Source organism: Phodopus roborovskii, unplaced genomic scaffold (assembly GCF_943737965.1).
Source record: "Phodopus roborovskii unplaced genomic scaffold, PHOROB, whole genome shotgun sequence".
Lineage (NCBI taxonomy): Eukaryota > Metazoa > Chordata > Mammalia > Rodentia > Cricetidae > Phodopus > Phodopus roborovskii.
Window position 1 is genome coordinate 2,216,479 of NW_026125665.1, and position 20,321 is coordinate 2,236,799.

Here is a 20,321-nt window from a genome sequence, read left to right on the forward strand (position 1 = left end):
CTCCCATGCTCTGTTCCTTAATGCTTTTTATCTTGGATATTTTTGCCATTATTACCCTTGTTATACTGAAAAGACACATGCCATTATTATTTCTTGAAGACTCTTCGTAATGAACCTCAGCCTTGAATCCTGCTCTGTGAAACTATTGTGGAACCCAGACTACACATGTGCTTGACAGGACCAGATGTCCTTCTGAGGGCCAAATAATGCTACAGGGATATCCCTTATGATGCATATAGGGTGTTATATGTATGGTTGTTTGGCCAGCAGGTGTGTCTGTGTACCATGTATGTGTGTGCCTTGTGTTACAGCACTGATTTATCAGTCCTCTGCAAGAGCAACATGTGCTCTTAACCACGGCAGCATCTCTTCACCCCTGCAGGATCTTAGTGTGCCTTTGTAGCCACTGCTCACCTCTTCTCTCCAGCCCCAACCCCATCTTCCTGACTCTTCCCACTGTCCTGTGAGAGGGAGTTGGGGTCCCTCCGTGGCACACATGGTAAGGCAGCTTCCTTTTGTCCACACACAGTAAGGGTTCAGAACACAGCCAGCAGGGTTTGGTGAAGATTGCCAGTCATCCCGGCACCCAGAGACTGCAACAGGACTGCTACGAGTTCCAGAGCAGCCTGGACTTCATAATGATCCTTGATCAAAAAACCACAAAACGCAAGTCCAAACAAACCCTTATCTGGGTGGCTCAGTGTGGTACTAGCCATCTGCACACACGCTAAGGTCTGTGCTAAGCAAGCACATGTTCACTGGGAGGAGGAGTCTCCATGATTGCTCCATGGAAACCTGGGTGCAGACAGTAACATCAGATGGCTCCTTCACACACTGGCAGTCTGTTTATGAGGGGTTTAGCATGTGATATGTGATTACTTTGGCAGATTTCTGCAAGCTTCTGCCCACTTTCTCTTGTGCTCCTTTGCTCACCCTATTAACTCCCCTCAACCTCCTGACAGTTTCTCTGTATAGTCTATAGCTGCCCTGGAACTCTCTGTAGACCAGCCTGGTCTCAAACTCAGAGATGCGCCCACTCTGCCTTCCAAATGCTGCACTGAGTCTGGCTTCATTAGCTGACTTTTTTTTTTTTTTTTTTAAATAGTGAGTCATCTTAGCTGAGAGTGTGCTATAGTTTGGCTAGAGCTTGTGGCTAGGAAGGCTGTGTGCTGGAAGTTTGGCTCTGTGAACATAAGAGGTGGTGGACTTTTTAGAGGCAAGGTTTTTGGGGAGTGTGGAGTGCTTCCCAGGTAGCAAGCAGGCAGTGAGAGCCAGAGGGGAAGAGGTCTGTAGCCAAACAATATTTGCCAAACAAGATGGTTGCTGTGACTGCACTCACAAGGCCTGCACAGGACCACATGGATGGGGAGGGGCTTGTGAAGTCCCACCCCTAGCTGAGGAGTAATGGATGGCTGGTGGCTCCTTTGGGAGAGCTGCAAGTATTCAGCTGCTGAGCCATCTCTCCAGGCCGGGTCCACTTTAACTAAATGTCATCCATTGAACCTGGCACTAAACACAACAACCTGGTGGGTGCTTCTTTTCAAATGCACTTGAATCTGTTTTCGAGTGTATTGATCAGTGTAAATGGGAAATGTTAGACACTCCAGGGGAAGGTGGCTATTGCTGGTATGTTGGTTTTAATTTCAAAAAAGGGAGATTTTGATGCTGACAGCTTGGACTGACAGCAGCATGGGGAAGGGTTAAGAGTAAAAAGGAAGGGGCTCCCAGGCAACACCCCACCCCTCCCGCCAGGATGTCTGGTCCCAATCAGTCTCTCCGGGAGAACAGAACTGTCAAAATACAGGTGGGTAAAGACAGCGACAGCCCACCAGACTGCAGGACGGCACTGTGCCATGGAATGCCTGTCGGGGTCTCAGGGACCAGGTGCCCCCGTCGGGCCAGGACAATCACGCTGGCTCCTGACCACCTGGGTATGCTGCTAGAAAATCAAAGACGGAATCATTTCATGGTGTTAGGAATCTGGAAAAATAAAAAATCATCTCAGCTAGAAAAGGAACGTCCGATTGGAGCCAGCCAGAGGATGAGAAGAGCAGGGAGGTGGTTTTGGTGCCATTGAGGCAGGTGGTCCAGTGACTGGTCATGGGTGAGTGGTGGAGATGGTGGAGTCGCCTGCTGGGGGTACAGTGTCCCCTCAGTGCTGGACACAGACTCCCATCCTGCTGTGGCCATGAGAGCCATCCGCTTCTTCCAAAATCCTCTACATGGATTTTCCTTAGTTTGTGCTTCCCTTTGGTTTGACATGTAAGGAGACAGGGGACATGGTTCTTTGTCACTTGTCCAAAACTGACAGGTGAAGGCAGGTGTCAGGCTTGGCCTGTAGTGGCTCTTGTGGCGGTGCTCAGGGTATAGGGCCAGGCAGGTTGGGCACCGCTGCTGGCCTCACTTCTGTGGTGGAGGAGCAGGGACAGAAGGCTGGAGATGGTGTTGAAATGCCCCCACCCCACCTCTCTCCATCTGTGGCAATATGACAAGGGATGGATAGGCCTGACTGGCAGATGACACAGGAAAAACAGCAAAATTCTAACTTGTTCCATCCCTGAAGGTGGAAAAGATCAGACGGTTACTAAAATAATCAATTTCTCAATTGTGTCCGGGTGGCTGTATCCAAGCAGCGGAGGTGGAGGCTCGCCCGGGGCAGGCACAGTCAGCTGGGCTGAGCCAGGCTCAGGGTAGCGGTGACCTTGTCCTCACAGGAGGCTGCACCGGAAGAAGCTGGTCCTCTTCTGCTGCTCCACTGTGATCTTGACCCCATGGCTGCTCCCCTGTGGGCTGTTCCCTTCCTGAAGTCACAAGTGTGCCTTGTTACTTACTGTGGGCTGTGAGCACCACTTGCTACCTGCATTCAGCTGTCAGTCATTCAGTCCATCTGCCCCCCACTGTCCAATTAACCACTCTGACATCCATCACCCCAGAGCCAATCACCCAGTAGCCACCCATCCGTCCCTGCCATTCAACTATTCCCTATTAACCACTCAAGTACACACCCATCACCCTTCCCACTCATCTACCATTGATACCAGCCACAAAAACTTTTGTCTCAAAAATTAAATAAATAAATAGGCATAGGAATGATGGCTCAACAATTAAGAACACTGGCTGCTCTTTCAGAGGACCTGGGTTCAATTTCAGTACTTACACTGTCTCATAACTGTCTGTAATTTCAGATCCAGGAGAGCTCATGCCCTCTTCTGGTCTCTGAGGACACTAGACAAGTACATGGTATTCAGACATAGTGCATACACATTCATGCATGCAAAACACCAAACACATAAAAAAAAAATAAATAAAACAACAACAAAACAAGTCAGGAGGGTCCTGAGGCTCACTGTCTAGCTAGCTCAACCTAACCAGCAAGGTTCAGTGAGAGACCCTGTCTCAAAATCTAAGACAATTCCTATTGAATGAAGATACCTGACAACCTGATACTGACTTCTGGCTGTCATGTACACATACATGTACACTCACATGCATGCACACACACAGACACACAGGGTAGGATGGTAGACCTGGGTTGGGTAGTGATGATAGTTGTATTCTACAGAACCCCACATCGAGATTTAGGAAGGACTCAGACTCACCAATTTTTTGTCCATTTTTGCTTTGATATCCCTGGCAAGAGTGAAAAATGCCTGTGGAAAGAGCAGGCTGTCAGAGCCCTCTAGTGGTTGGATGTAATGGGCAGGCAGTAAGGGACACATTCCAGTTAGCACTTCCTCCTGTCTCCAACTAGGCCCCTATCTGTCACCCTCTGTAGAGCACCCTGGGGACAGAGGCCTGCTGTGTGGCCACCTCTCCTCAGTTGGCCCTTGACAGAGGCCCATAGGAGACCATGTGATTTGCTCAAAGGTTCTGAGTGGTTAACTGGTTTGGAAGGGTCTGGAGGGCCTGGAAGGAGTAGCTACCCCTGGCTGTGTCTGTCCATGCCAACCCCCTCCCTTTTATTTTAGAGAGGTTCTCTCATAGCCCAGGCTGGCTTCAAACTCCTGTTTCTCCTGCCTTCACCAAAATACTGCCTCCTCCTCTCTTGAAAAATACCTACAAAAGCCAGTCTGCCTGCCCACTGCCATGTAGACAGAACACACAGAGGCAGGTTGGATTTAGGTTTTCTATGCAGGGTTGGCAACCTGGGAGGTGATGCCAGGGAAGAAGGCATGAAGGCGTTGCCCTGGGTGGTAGGGCTAGACAGGAAAAGAATCTGATGGCAGGAAAAGGGAAGGGATGCAGTGAAGGCTGGGAAGGGTGGGCTCACCCAGGTGGCTTATGGGAGGAGTGAGGGTGAAGGTCATTGAGGGGTCAAGGTCCACTGTCCTCTGGGTACCTTATGGGGTGATATGGATGATTTTATTTTCTTATACAGTCTTGCTGTGTTAGCCCAGGCTGGCCCCAGTAATCCTCCTGTCTCAGCCTCCTGAGAGCTGGGACTATAGGTGTCTGTTTTTGAATGTCATTAGGGCTATGTGGAGTTGAGGGCCAGCTGCCGTGGAGAGAGCATGAGGATCAGGGCACAGCACTGAGACCTGGCTCCCTACTGGGGCTGTCCATTAGCAGTGTGGCTGAGGTGAGTGCAGCTGGGCCTATGTACTGGGTTGGCTGGGACAGAGCTTCACTTCCCCTTACCTGCTGACAGCCAGTGACATGTGTCCAGAGTACCCAACAAAGGGCACTGCACAGGCCCCATCAGCAGCACTGGACTGGGGCCCCTGAGCCAGGGACAGGCCCTCTGGATCCTCCAGGCTGAACCTCCCAAAGAAAAGCCCCCCAAACCCCAGAGCACCGATCCCACAAGCAGGGGTCTCCCTGGAGCCTGGGACTCACATTCTCCACATTGATGTTGGCCTTCGCACTGGTCTCCATGAACTTGATCCCATAGTCGAGTGCTAGCTGTAACAGGGGACACACAAACAGTGAACACCCAGGGTTCCCTCAGGAATGAAGTTGGGGCAGAGCTGACAAAGCTCAAGTGGTGATAGACCTGGACAGGGTATCACTTTCACTGTGATAGTACTGCACCAAGTAGGGAGGGAGCAGAGTAGAGGAGGGAGAGGCAGCATGCCCCAGCTGTTCCTTGCTGTGGCGCTGTGGCTGGCCTTGGTGGGTCCTGGGGACATGCCTGGAGCTCACGGCTAAGTTCTTGTTGCTAGGCATGAGCAGCTTCTGCCATCCAGCCCTGCCTGGCTCTCTCCTCCATCCCCAGGCATGGCATGTCATCCTCTGCTCAAAAGACTATGAAGGGGCACATGGGTCCCCCTGGGGTGGGACTGGCTCTGGCACCTACCTTTTCTCCTCGCTCCTTGGACACCTGTCTCTTGTCATTCACGTCACACTTATTCCCCAGTATCATCTTCTCCACATCTGCAGAGGCATGCTGAGGAGAACAGGGTGATCAGGATTAAAGCGTCAGGGGCTGACAGCCCATGCTCCCAGTTGTTGAACTCTGCTTAACTGTAAACAGTTTCTATGGGCCATGGTTGTCAGGGCCAGGGCTCCCAGAACCGATGCTGAGACCTTATCCACACCCACTCCACTGTTCTGTGTTAGTCTCTGTGTGTGCATTAGCATGCACACACCATGGTACATGCACATGCAGCACACCATGCAGAACACTACGTGAAGTCCGCTGTCTCTTTCCATGGGTTCTGGGACTTGAACTCGGGATGTCAGGGTTGCTGGCAAGTGCCTTTACCCATTGAGCAACTTGCCAGCTGAAGCCTCAATGCCTGCTTGGACCTTTTTAGAACCTTCTTTCTCTAGGTTCTGGAAACAAGGCTGTGCCTAGAACAGCCAAAACTTCAAGCTAAGTTCTTCACGAGCACAAAGGCTTGGCCCAGCTCTGACCTCTCTCCTAGAAACAGTTCCCTTGTCAGTCCTCCAGTTGTCCCCTGCAGAAGGGACATCAACTCTGCTGTCAGGGAACACTTTTCCACTCTCTGCCACACCTCCTGTCCACCAGAGGACCCCATTTAGGATGTCCCAAGCTAAATTCAGGACTCCTCTTTTGACCAAAATGGCATCTATAGCCAGAGCAAGCCCAAAACAACTGCTCATAAACAAAGGGTCTGCTTCTTAGCCTGGCTTGGGCGTCTACCAGTCCTGGGTCCACAGTGACATGTGCTCCTTTGTGGCTTTATAGATGGGTAAAGTTCTTGACATCCTAGACCCAATGCCTTACCTGCTTAGTCATCATGGCCACAGGTGGAGCTGGCTAGGAAGGGTAAGGGGTGTGGCAACTGGTCAGAGGACAAAGTTAGCTTTGGGAGGGGAGGCTGGGCTGGCTGCCTCCTTGTCTCTTCACAGTTTTGGGTCTCTTTTTATGACTAGCTGTTGACCTGAATATGGGCTTGGACAGGCTTACACTCTGCAGCTGCAGCTCAAAATGTTTGTAACACACCATCCAAATTACATGTCTTGGCTGCTCTAGAACATTCTCTCTCTATAAAGAGCCAAATGCTCATGTGGCCCCAAACAGTGATAATTGCAAGATCAGCCAAACACTACTATATGGGTCCTGGGACAATGGCAAGTTTGGGCAGAGGGCAGGTGTTTTGGTTCCATTCCCCACTTTCTGCCTGTACTCCACGCTCCTGACTCTGAGATATAACCTTAGGAGAAGAAGCAAAAAGGTGCCCTCACCTCTTCAATGTTTCGAATCCAATTCCGGATGTTGTCAAAGGATTTTTCATTGGTGATGTCATAGACCAGCATGATACCCTGGGTGAGGAAAGAGAAACAAAATGGGCTTTGAGACACCCCATGGGGTGAGCACCCATCAGGAATGGCTGTGGCCACTGTCTCAGCCCAGCCGGTCAGCTTCCCTACCTTCATGGTGACTCCCAAGCTAGACCTGCTGTGCCAGCAGAAACGTGGGCCTGAACTCTCCAGTGGCCTCCAGACTGAGCCAGCACCTCTTTCGATACCTGACAGCATACCTGTGACGTGCCAGACTTACAGCAGGCAGAAACCTGAGGCTGGGGCCTCAGGCCCTGCCCTTGGTGGGGGTCAGCATCCCAGGGTAAGTGGTCTAGTCAGATCCCTAATGGTTTTGAGGGGACACCTGATAAGGTGCACAGGTCCCAAGAGATCCAGAAAGCAGCCTCAGCCAGCCCGAGCAGACTGCCTCACTGTCACTGTAGAGGAGAAACTGAGGCATAGGGAGATGAGATTTTTTTGATTAAGACTGAAGTCCAGGACACCTGTGTGCTGGTTCACACACCTGAAATCCTAACACTCAGGAGGCTGAGGCAGGAGGACTCCTGCAAGTTTGAGACCAGCCTGGGTTCCAGAACAGATGTGTGAAAAAGAGCAACCACCCTCTGATAATCTGGTACTGTCCTGGGTTTATTTATGTGTTGCCTACAATAGCCCAGCTTCCATTCCACTATCACAAGGCCCACATAGGACCAAGTTTTAAGGCCCATAGTTGGCTCCAGCCAAGGCCCTGCTTGCTCCTCTCCTCAGGCATTGGCTAGTGAGTACAGTCCTGTGTAGAACACTACTCACATTTGCCAAGGAAGAGGAGCAATCAGCCAGGGCATAGCACAATGGCAGGCTGTGAGGGTCTGGGTTCCACTCTCAGCATGAAATGATAATAAACACAAAGTAACAGGAGCTGCTATTGCCTGTAATTCAGCGCTCAGGAAGCTGAAGCAGAGGTGTACCACAAGTCTGAGGTACAGAGACAGTGCCATGAGAAAAACTGGCTCAGGGATGGTGATGAATGCCTTTCATACCATCACTCAGGAGCTGGGTCAGGTGGATCTCTGTGAGTTCAAAACCAAGCTAGGCTGCACAGTGATACCCTGTCTCAAAACAACAACAAAACAAAAACTTGGGCTGGGAATATAGCTTAGGTGGTAGAGCATTTGCCTAGAGTGCATGAAGCCCTGGCTTCCATCATGGTACTTTGTGAACCAGACATGGTAGGCTGAGGCAGGAGAATCAGAAGTTCAAGGCCAGCCTAGGCTACTTGGCAAGAACGTGCTTCAACAAAACAACACTGAAGGAGACTGCCACCATCTTGGTGCTGGTGCAGGGCAAGTCTTGGGGTCTTGGCTGCAGAGCAGCGCTCATGTCCATACCTGTACTCAGGACACAGCCATGATCCAAGGAGATACCAGACTAAGACCAAGGGTGCTGGGGGTGGTGGTGGAGTAGGAGGGCAGTGAGGGGCTCAGGGTGACGAACTCAGGCCCCAGTACCCTCAAGGGGCAAAACAGGATTAATTTTAACGAGGGTACTAATGTTTCAGGGCATGGAACTGAGTTTCCAATGTTGGCTGCACTTCCTCTAAATACTTAATTTAATGTTGTCATTCATGTCTTTTGCTCCCAGGCTCCTCAGGTGTCCTCATGAATTCTCAGGCATCAGGCCTGCACAGGGACTGAGACGCACACTGTCCTCACACTGTGGACAGCCTAGGGGGAGGAACTGAGGTCTATGGTTCTAAATGACAGGTTGAGCTATGGAAGGTACAGGGTGATAGGGAGAATGGGACTCTGAAAAGTTGGCCATTTGTTTTCATAGCAGCCTGGGGACATGCTCTACTTTCTCAGAGAAGAGACAAAGCTGGGAGTGTGACCCAGGGTTCTGGGCAGGGCTGGGGTTGCTCCTCCTTCCCCCCTTTGTCCCTTGATGCTCTGTTTTACATAGTCTCACAAGAGCAGGACCAGGTCACTGCCTCCCTCATCTCCATGGGGGAAATCTGTGGGGGTGAGTTTGCTGACATGTCATCTGGCTACAGGCCCAGGTGGAAGATGGGATAATGATAATTCCAAATAAATCCGGCCTTTAAGTTATAGCAAATTCCAGAGACACTGATGTGGCCCATGTGGCCTTTCTCAGTATTGAGAGGCCAGCCAGGGTTTGTTCTCCCTTGAAGGATGGGCTTCCTGGTGCTCCTTCGTCCTTCAACACGAGATATGTTCACCATTTAAGCCTTGCACTGGCTCTGAGGCCTGGGAACGTGTGATGGATGAGAAGATGATGTTGTGGGAGCTGGTTAGGGCACAATGACCTCTCTAAAGCCAGTTTGAGTCCTGGGTTGCCTGAGGAGTTGGAACACAGGCTCCTCAAGACATAAGACTTGGCCAGGTGTGGTGGCATACACCTGTGATATTCTAGCCTAGGGAGGCTAAGGCAGGAGAATTGTGAGTTTCAGGCTAGCCTGGTGCAAAGAAAGTCTTGTCTAAAAAGCAAACCAAAAAGGAGGCTGTCCATAAAGTGCTTACCACATGAGCCCGAGTTTGATCCTAAAACCTGCATCATGCTGCATTGTACTGCAATCCCTGCACTGGGGAGGTGGACACAGGCTGATCCCTGGGGCTCATCAACAGCTAGCCTGGTCTACCTGGCAAGTTCCAAGTCAGAGCAATCAAGGAACAATGCTGGAGGATGACCTGATTTCTGACCTCCACACTTCCACACTCATATACACACATGCATGTGCACCCACATGAACACACACACACACACACACACACACACACACACACACACACACACACACACACACACACACCACTCTTTTAGAACACATAAAACAAGTTGGGTTCAGTGGTATACACCTATTATCCCAGCACTTGGGAAGTTAAGGCAGGAGGATTTTGTTCCTAGGCCAGCCCAGGCTACATTTGGGACTATTTCAACAAGATAAAACAAAACAAAAGTCAATCACACAGGCCTTCTTACTGCCACCTACTGATGGTTGTTTACACTTCAAAAGCAACAGAAACAAGAACAAAGTCAGTACCATGGCACCCCTGTAGTAGGCTGTTGTGATCGTCCGAAACCGCTCCTGGCCAGCTGTGTCCCTAGAAAGAATGAAGAATATTAGTGATATCTATGGCCTGCTGGATCTCTCCTTTGAGTCTCTCCTGCTCAGGAAGCAGGACTATTCCTATGACACAGAAGGGGACTGTGGAGTGACAGGCGGAGGACTTTCCAAGTCCCCTATATTGTGTCCCCCTCTGCCCTTCCATGCCTTAGCTTCTAGTATTATTTTAGGGTCCCTGCAGTTGATGCTGAGGCTGTTGGGAAGAACATGGTGGGTACCTGGGGTGTGTGATGTGTGGTTTACAAACAGGTGCCTTACATAGTTACATACTTGCCTGTTCCCCTGGCACTGGGGAGGTCTAGCAGGGGACTGTGAATTCCAGGCCAGCCTGGGATACACAGTGAGACACTGTCACAGAATAGAAAAGGGACAGGGTGTGCCTGGTGGTACAGTGTTTGTCTAATACAAACGAGGTCTGGGAGGAAAAGTGATCTAGTCAGGGAAATGTTTTTTTTCATCCCTGAGCCCATGGTTCCTCCTGAGGGCTCTGGCCATCTGAATTACACAGAAATGTCTAGTGCTGAGTCTGTGTTCTACCTCTTGCCTTTAATGTTTTCTTATTTGTTTGTGAGGTCACAGCACAAGCAGGTGTTGGTTCTCTCCTACTACAGTGTGGGTCCTGAGGATTGAACTCAGGTCATCAGACTTGGCAGAAAGCACCTTTTACCTGCTGAGCCATTCAGTGACCAGTGTGTGCTAAGGCAATGCTCTGTCACTGAATCTGAAAGCTCTCATTTTATTATTTGTAGTTCTGAGATGACGTGCTGGTGGCACCTGCAGGGGACATACATGGTGAAGAATGCCAGTTGCAGCCCAGGCCAGCTTTCCAGTGACTCTCCCCTTGGCTAAGAATGCTGAGGGGTGAGGTGGAAAGGGAGGAGTCATGGCAGGTGGCCTGGCTTGCTGGAACTGTGTCACTTTGGACTTGGGCACAAAGGCTGCTGCATGGCCAACCAATTGGAAGTGGAGAACTTCTATGGGTCCACTTACCATGTGGCCACAACTGATGACCAAACCCTGAGGACAGACAAGGATTCTCCCTTATCCAGGTTCAAGGTCTGAAGTCAGACTGTGGGGTGCTGACTAGCTAGAGACAAGGGCACCCAGTTGGCTCCCCCAGGGATATTGGCAATCTGGGTGATGGCTCATGCTGAGATTAAAGAGAACTGACCATGCCATGGGGGAGGGGCACCCAGGCTCTGTGCTTTTACCCAGGGGTGCCAGGCTGGTGGGCATTTGAGCACACCCTTCTGTTTGGTTCTGACACAGGTTTGCACTATGCAGTACAGATTGGCCTAGAACTTGCTGTGACCCTCCCGTCCACCCCATGAGGACTAGGATGACAGATGTATGCCACAGGTCCCACTGTAGCATGCTCTTTGGGTCTGTTTGCCCAAGATTGGCTGGATTCGGCCTCCCAGAATGCTGGGCTACTCAAGTCCACACCAGTGTTGGGGACCTACATGCTCACACTTCCCTGACTGACTTTGGTGGTGAAGCCACCCTCAGGGCTAAGGATATTCATGGCCTCTAGGCCTGGCCTTAGCTTTAAGGTTATTTGTGGGTTTCAGGTCCACACACCAGGAAGTGAGGCCTGGGCTCTCTCATCAGGGGAGAAAACAGGAAGTGGTATGAAGCCTTTAAAATTTGGGGTGAGGCCGTGGGCTTGGAAGGAAACTCCCAGCTGGGTGTGGTGGCGTACACTTGTCATCCCGGGACCTGGGAACCTGAGGCTAAAGACTGAAGTTCTAGGCTAGCTTGGGCTACATGGTGGGACTCTCTCATAGCAAAAGAGAAAGGAAATTTACAGCCCAGGTGTCCTGTACTCCACCTCTGCCTATCCCCCAAGACCCTTGGGAAGTCAGAACCACCAAACAGAGCTAGTGACAGGAGCTGTGACTTATGGCCTATCTTCTGAGCCCTGGGCCTTCAGGATCCTCTCAATTCCCACATTTGAAAGTTTCTGGAAGTATTTTCCCTGACTCTGCTGTCTTGGCTACCTCCTGGCATAGAGGGCTTCCTCCAGATTCAACGCAAACCTTGTGCACCCTGGGACACTGAACTCACTAGACAGGTTATGTCCCTTCACACAACCACTAGGCTCCAATGGCCAGCAGAGCATGGCTGCCTCAGCTGGGTATGAAACTCTGGTACCTTCTGAGGAAAACTGCGTGCCAGGGCTTGGAACCAAGGAATTTTGCTCAATTGGTAGATTGTTTGTCTAGCATGCACGGGGCTCTGGGTTCACTCCCATCAGTGTAAAATCCAGGAGCTGTGACATAGAACCAGTCATCTCAGCACTCAGGAAGGGGAGGCAAGAGGATCAGGAATTCAAAGTCATCCTGGAGCTGGGTGTGGTGTGAACCCTTTCAGTCCCAACACTCAGGTGGCAGAGGCAAGCAGATCTCTGTGAGTTTGAGGCCAGCCCAGTCTACATACACAGTGAGTTCTAGGACAGTTAGGGCTGAATAGAGAGACACAGCCTCAAATAAATAAGATAAAGACAGTATGTGTGGGGAGGGGGCACCAACAGCTCTGCTCCAAGTATGGAGCCCAATGAAGGGTCACATTGCAAGGCTGCACAAGGCAACAGCACTCACCATATCTGCAGTTTAATCCTCTTGCCATCAAGCTCTATGGTCCTAATTTTAAAGTCAATTCCTGAAAGAAAAGGAAGAATAAAAGGTGTTATTAAGGTCAGGTCACTTCCCAAGTTGCCAGCCTAGGCTGGTGACAGGTGCTGTGGCTTATGGAGCAGCAGCTGGGTTTCGGGTCATCTCTACCCCAACAAGACTGAAAGCTTCTGGAAAGACCCTCCTCTGCTAGAATCAGAGCCTGAGACTGTAGGGGGGTCTAAGGAAGATGGAAGGAAGCTGATAGGTGTTGGGAGGTGGGCAGACCCATCTCACACTAGCCAACTCTTCCTGCCACCATGGTCCAGCCTTACAGTGGGCATCTACAGGCCAGATCCTGCACTACAAAACATCCAGCAGCTAGTCTATTACCCCACAGTGCACTGAGCTGCAAATGGGCCATATCCTCTCTCCCTAGCCATTGCACAGGTCTCAAGATCAACAAAACCCCAAAACAATCCTAAGTGTAAGTATGTCCACAGCTGGCCTCAGCCCTGACCTTCCACTGGGCTCAGAAACAAGCAGAAAGACCAGCAACAGGCCATCTCTTTGGTGGGATACTGCTCTGTCTTTGAACCGAATGAAGGACTCACATGGTAGAAACATTGTGGAGATGCCTCAAATACATAATGTTGAGCGAGAGGAGCCAGAGAGGAAGGAAGGCCACATATGGAGTGATCAGGCTAACACAGCAGGCAAATCTAGAGACTAGAACTGTGCCTGAGGTTGCCAGGGCAGGATGTGGGGAAGATAAAGGGCTGAGGGGCATGAAGGTGCTGGTGTTTCTTTTTGGCACAAGGAGACATTCTGAAATGTATTATGGTGATGAATGTGCAACTCAAAACATACCAAAAGGTACTGAGCTGTAAGCTTTAAATGGATGGATCAATGAGATGTCAGTTATGATAGTTCTTTTTCCTTTCCTTCCTTTCTTCCTTCCTTCCTTTCTTTGTCTTTTTCCTTTCTTTCTCTTTTTCCGTTCTCTCTCTCTCTCTCTCTCTCTCTCTCTCTCTCTCTCTCTCTCTCTCTCTCTCCAAATTAAAGGTTGGCAAGATGACTCAGGAGATAAATGGACTTGCTGCCAATCCTCATGACTGGGTTTGATGTCTGGAACCCACATGTCATTGGCCTTCATTGGTTCATGTATTAAATGCTTGCTCACCAAAGAATGAAACTGTTTAAGTGGACTAAAAAAATTGGAGGCGTGGCCTTGGAAGAGATATGTCACTGGGGTGGGCTGTGATGTTTTAAAAGCTGTCTCTCTCTCTGTTGCCTGTGGGTCAGGGTGTATCTCTCAGCTACTACTTCAGTGCCTGCATGCCGCCATGCTTTCTACCATAATGATAATACAGTAACCCTCTAAAACTGTAAGCAGGCCCCAATTACATGTTTTTCTATATAAGAGTGTCAAGGCCATGGTGTCGCCTCACAGCAAGCAGTACAACAATGACTATGACACTGTGTATCTATGCCAGTCCCCTACACATCCTAAGTGTCCTAGGGGCTTTCACGCTTGCTCTTCTCTCTTCTGGAATGTTCTTTGCTTCCACAGTCATCTGGTGCCCTTCTCCTGCTCAAGTTGTTCAAAATGGCTTTGTGAGGTCTTCCTCCACCATTACCACTCCAGTACTAAACACACCATAAACAACTATCCCATGGCAAGCAAGAGAGATGTCTTAGGACCCTCTGCCTGATGATATTCAAATCTTTTTCATACTATGACACTTGGTTTACATATATATAGTTTTGTGAGGTGAGGATGATGCACTTCAGGAGGCAGCTTTCTTCTTCCACCATGTGGGTCCCAGGAATTGAACTCAGGTTGTCAGGATTGGCTACAAGGGTCTTTATCTGCTGAGCCATCTCATTGACCTACATTTTTTTTTTTTTTAAAAGACAGGACCTCACTGTTTTATGAACTTTCCTGGAGATCTGAATAGGCCTCTATTTAAGTCTAACAAGAGACCGAAGGAACAATTCCACCTAAGCCCAGCTGGGTGAACCGTGTGGGCTTGGTTCAGATGCATGGGTAAGGGGGTCACTGAAAGCTGCAAGACAGACCTCCACTGTGACAAGGATAGAGTCCACTCTTAGCCTCACACATTATGTACTTCATCCATCGGAGACAGAAGCAGACAGCATAGGTAAAGGTCTGCTAAGCTGCCTCATTCCACCTTCAGTGAAGGTCAACAGTCCAGTTATCAGGGCTCTACTAAGATGGTAGCCAGCTGTGAATCTGAGACTAGCCAGGGCTGCATAGAGAGTCCCCATCCGAGAGGAGGGTAAAGGAGGGAGGGAGGGAGGGAGGGAGGAAGGGAGGCAGGAGGTGGCTCTTACACTCAGAGGGCAGCACCACAGCAGACCCTGCAGCACAGGCTGACCTGGAAACTCACAGTGATTCTCCTGCCTCAGCCTTCCTAATGCTGGGATTACAAGCATCATGCCTGGGTCCTCTGTAGATTTCCAGTCCTGTTTGGAGGAGACACAGACTACCCACTGTCCAAGCTGGCAAATGGCAGTAGGTAAAGATGCCAATAAGCTCAATGACTTGAGTTCTATCCCTATAGTCCACATGGTGAAAGTAGAGAACCAACCCCTATAAACTGTCCTTTGACCGCCACACATTGGCCACTATAAATGTTATTTTAAAACTTTTAAAGTTATGGGTGTAGGGCTGGGGCTGTGGTTCAGTAGGCAGAAGACTTGTCTAGCCTGTGCACAGGCCTCAGTTCCAACCTTAGCACCACAAAAACCAGAGGTTGTGGTATACACCTATCATCCCAGGATTTGCAGGTGGAAGAAGGAGGTGAGGAGCTGAAGGCCAGCTGTGGCTACAAATAAGTTTGAGGCTACTTGGGAGGCTAAGGTATGAGGAAAGATTAAGCCCAAGAGTCTTAGGGCAGCCTAGGCAAAACACACACACACACACACACACACACACACACACACACACACACACACACATAGTGAGATGACTCAGTGGGTAAAACACTTGCAGCATAGCCTGAGTTTGACCCAGGACTGAACATGATGGAGGGAGAAAACTAACTCCCAGCTGTCCTCTGACCTCCACATATGCACTATGGCAGGAACACCCACCCACACACAAAAAAATGTCAAAATTTTAAAAAACAGACTGTGACTGGGGCTCACTTGATAGACTGCTTACCTAGTGTCCTGGGCTCTACTCCCAAAATACTGGGTATGCTGGTATGTCCCAGCAATCCCAGAACTCTGAAAATGGAGGCAGGGGGATTAGGAGTTTAAGGTTATCTTCAGCTACATAGGGATTTCAGGCCAGCCTGGGCTACACAAGGCCCCATCTTAAATAACAGAAAGATGGCTACAGTGTCTGCTGAAACAATGAGCGGGCCTGAGGGAGTGGCTGGGCTCTGAGCCTGGCTTGAGAACTGACTTTGGGAGCTGCAGGGCCAGGGTCACACCACAAACACTGCATACAGCTCTGGAAAAGAGTCTACCACAGGGCCACAGCTTCCAGAAAGCACACAGCACTCAATCCTGATCATTAATGAACACAGTGACAACAGCTGGCTGCTGTTACAGATGCACCTTCCTACATAATTTTAGGACTAAGCAGCCAGGGCAGACTCTCCCAGAGACATTTCCCAGTGTGTCACAAATGCCTAGTGACACACAAAAGTCCAGGGTCACTGTGTAACCAGCCCTGGCCATGAATCCTGCTTTGGTCTAGAGCTCTCCTAGTTTCTATTAACATATGAATTGAATTAGGAACTGTAAACTTTATGAGGCCCCAGAATTATGAGGCTATAATTTTAAGGTCAAGGAGATTAACTTTCCTAGAAGACAGAGGTCTGTAGGAAAATGATGCTTTGGGGAGGGAAGAGATCCTGGTTCAAGTGCTACCTTCACACCTCACTGTTAGGAGGGCCATCTCTAAGTTGGTTTTCTGATCAAGAGTGTCAAACCATCCAGATGTCAGTGGTCAGACATGTGGCTAACCTGGGCTCCATATCCAGTACTTCAAAAAAGAAAAACTAAATAAAACACACTTGAGATGTAAAATACATATTACAGGCCTACGAGAAAGCTCATTGGGTAAAGTTGCTTGCCACCAACCCTGATGATTTGAGTTCAATTCCTGGGGTCCACTTGGTGGAAGGAAAAAACTAACTCCCACAAATTGTCTCCTGACTTAGGCATATGTGCACACACACTAAATAAATGTAACAAAACCAGTGGAGCAGGGAGGCTGTAACCCCAGCGTTTGGGAAACAAGAGCAGGCAGATTTTCATGAGTTCTAGGACAGCATGGTTTACACAGTGAATTCTAGGCCAGCCTATTTCAAACAAACAAACATACAAACAAACAAAGGGCTAGGGACATGTTTGATCCCTAGCACCCATGTAAAAGTAACTGGGCATGGTGGTGTCAACTTACAATCCCAGTGCTGGTGACACAGAGAAAGAAGGGTCCTGGGGCTAGCTGGACAGCCAGTCTAGCCACTTGCTGAGCTCCAGATTCAGTGAGAGACTCAGCAAAGATGGCTTGGTGGGTAAGGATACTTGCCCACAAGCCTGGCATCGTGAGATCAGTCCCCAGGACCCACATGGTAGGAAAGAACAGCTTCCCACAAATTGTCCTCTGACTCCCACATGTTCACCAGCATGCCTGTACCCTCCCAATAAAATAATAAATAAATTAAAAAAAAAAAAAAAAAAAAAAAAAGAACCAGCAGCAGCAAGTGCAGCAAGTGGAGAGTGACTGAAGAACCTCTAACCCTCCTGCACTCACACACATGCATGGGTATGCATGAGCACACACACTACAAAGCAAGCAAGCAAACAAACACCACCCTGAACTAATATGTTGGTGACTAGGAAGTGTCTGAGGCTGGAAAACTGAGGTCGGCGTTGAGAGCAAGCCAGAGCCTGTGGGCAGCTACTGTCATTTCCACTTGGTCCTCCCTCACCTAAGGGTGACTCCAAAGCTGGATGTTTGGGTGGGGGAGGGGAGAAGCTGCAGATGCACCCGTGTCCAGGAGTGTCTAAACTCTCTGCTTCCCCAGATGGACCTCTTCACTTGTTGTATAGATTTAATCCTCCACCACCAGACAGTGCCACATCTACTCTAAACCAACTCAGATCAGACAGGGTAGAGCTTGTTCAAGGATGGACAGCACCTGGAGTCCAGGTATAATTTTCTGGACTTGACACCTGCCACTTGACTGTTTTGCGTGCCCACTAGGATGGAGAGCTTAGATGACATTAGCACACAACGGTCTGGTCAGGGAGACAGTATGGCTTAGTTGGCATTACACAGAAATCATTCCCTAAGTTTTCCTTTTTCTTTCCAAGACAGGTCTCGTGTAGCTCAACCTGGCCTTGAACAGTGTAACCAAGGATGACCCTGAACTCCTGATCCTCCTGCCTCCATTTTCCAAGTGCTGTCATTACAGCTGTTTGCCAGCACATCTGGCTTCAGGGCACTGGGGATAGAACCCAGGGATGCAACAATTGAACAACAGCTTGGCTTGGGATAAATCAGGTCTAGGGACCAGTCTCTCGTTCCAGGGCCAAACAGCACACAGATCACTCTGTTTGACAGAGTTACTTCCAGGTCCAGCTGTCTCAATTAGGGCCATAACTATCAAGGTAAGGATCAACGTCTGCCATTTTTGACATCAGAACTTTGCCAATCACAAGCCAATTCTTTTCAACTACACCGTGAGGCAGCCCTGGAGGAAAGCTGTTCAGAAAGTGATAGGTGGTGTCTTGCGACCGGGATAGGGAAGTCAAGGCTGCACGTATCCATGGCTGATCTTAGTTTCTCATTGGAACTTTTTTCTCATATACCCACCAGGATGACAGGTGCTAGCACCACTCCTCGGGCAGAAGGCAGGAGGACTTTGGGTTGGAGTCCTGACTTAAAGGTGAATTGACGGTGGTGGCTCACCTCTCTTGGACAGCTAAGTCTTGAATTTGGGGGTCAGACACACATGGGTTCAAATCTCATCCCTGACACATGTAGACTGCGACCTTCAGTGCGTGCCACACCCTCAGTTTCAAATTCCTCCCCCAGCGACACGGCACCCAACACGAGAACACTTCAGTGTTTGATACTGCACAGGCCGAGCCTGCCACATAGGAAATGATGCACGAGGTCAGGTGTCATTTCCATGCCTCAGTTTCCTCTTTTATAGGACGGGGATCTCTCCCAAAATTACAGTCTCGAGGGCTGCTGTGAGGACAGAGAGTTGACAGGCGCTAGGACCCCAGCCCAGGGCAGGCTCTCCCTCAGACAGCAGCCTGAGTGTTCCGTCTGCACCTCGTTCCCCGGCGTTCCGCCACCGCCCGGGCTCCCCTCGGGGAGGTGGAGGCCGCTGAGGTTCTCCGCCAGACCCCGCGACCCTCCCGGATCCTCGGCCCGGATGGATACTGACTCGATCCCTCAGCCCAGCCCTACAGGGGCGCGCCCAGCCCCGGCCACCCCAAGGCCCCGCTACCTATGGTGGAGATGAACGTGGAGTTGAAGGCGTCCTCGGAGAAGCGGAACAGGACACAGGTCTTCCCCACCCCCGAGTCCCCGATCAGCAGCAGCTTGAACAGGTAATCGTAGGTCTTCGCCATATTACACTCTCTCCCCGACGGGAAGTACGGCCGGCGCCTCGCTACTGGTCGCTAGACCCGTCCATCATCGCAGATCCCGCCCCCTATTGGACCTCGGCCCGCCGCGCGTCACCAAGGCTGACGCCCGCCCTCCAGAGCCCCGCCCGTCGCAGGGAGCCCAGGGGCAAGAGGCGAATCCGGCGCAGAGCCGGAAGCCGCCGGGCCGCACAGCTCATTGGCTGACCCTTGGACTAGGGAGATTTGTGATTGGCTAGTGGTGGAGAGTCGGAGTGGGGGACTTCAAATGGCGAGCGGTGGGTGTGGCTACGATTGGCCGCGCCTCCTCACCCCCCAACCCTTCAGTGGCTTCGCCCCGCCCTTGACGGGAGGGACCCCAACAATTCCGCGCGCTATCTGCGGAGTGGGGACGGCTTGGTGAAAGTGCGCATGCGTGCAGGAAGACGGTTGGCTCCAGCAGAGGGCGCACGCGCGCGGAGGACGCCTCAGCTTTCCCGCCTTCACAGACCGCGCAGTCGCTGTGGGCGCTGAGCGAAGCGCGGGAAGTACATGTGCTGCTGAGCTAGCTCTGCAGACTTTCTGCGCTGGTGAAGGTGGCCTCCAGACTGCTCCCGGACTTGGCGCCCACCACTGGACACACTGAGGTACAGCCCATGCTAACGCCGCGTAAGCCCCCACGAGCGAGGCCCTGAGGCGCACTGAAGACGCGGCCTCCACCAACCCCGCGACGATCCCAGAAGCCTCAGCGGGGCAGGGGTTGGTAGGACAGTGGCAGTACCCTGTAATGACAGTGTTTGTTCTGGACCTGCGCTCCACACTTAGGAAAAAATGCAGGATTCTTCACCCCACACCAGCTGGGTGAGGTAGGTAGTCCTTTCTCAATTTATGTAAGTATACGCCATAGGGGAGGTAACTTTCCCAGGCTTTAGAGTGGCACTTTTTTCCCTTCTGGGTTTTTTTGGGTTTTGGTTTTTCGAAACAGAGTTTCTCTGTGTCTTTGGAGTCTGCCCTGAACTCTGTAGATCAGTCTGGCCTTGAACTCACAGAGATCCTCCTATCTCTGCCTCCTGAGTGCTGGGATTAAGGCCTGTGCCACCAACACCCAGCTCTCTTTCTGCTTTTCATATGCGATTTTATTTAAAGTTTGTTGAGATGGAACCCGGGATAATGAGAGAGAAGAGACAGAAGTGTTACATTAGGATAAACAGATGAGGAGCTAACAATGTGGCTCA

General features: G+C 50.5%; 1 protein-coding gene across 1 annotated transcript; it reads right to left on the reverse strand.

Moving 5' to 3' along the window:
- Positions 1–2,114: 2,114 nt before the first annotated feature.
- Rab8a (RAB8A, member RAS oncogene family) lies at positions 2,115–19,136 on the reverse strand. The gene is made up of 8 exons (XM_051178203.1): positions 18,969–19,136; positions 12,451–12,511; positions 9,767–9,827; positions 6,652–6,729; positions 5,297–5,386; positions 4,837–4,902; positions 3,600–3,650; positions 2,115–2,801 (listed from the first exon to the last, which is right to left on the reverse strand). Exons 1-8 carry the CDS (start codon positions 19,090–19,092, stop codon positions 2,709–2,711), a joined length of 624 nt encoding a protein of 207 aa, XP_051034160.1. The 5' UTR covers positions 19,093–19,136; the 3' UTR covers positions 2,115–2,708.
- Between the last annotated feature and the right edge of the window lie 1,185 nt (positions 19,137–20,321).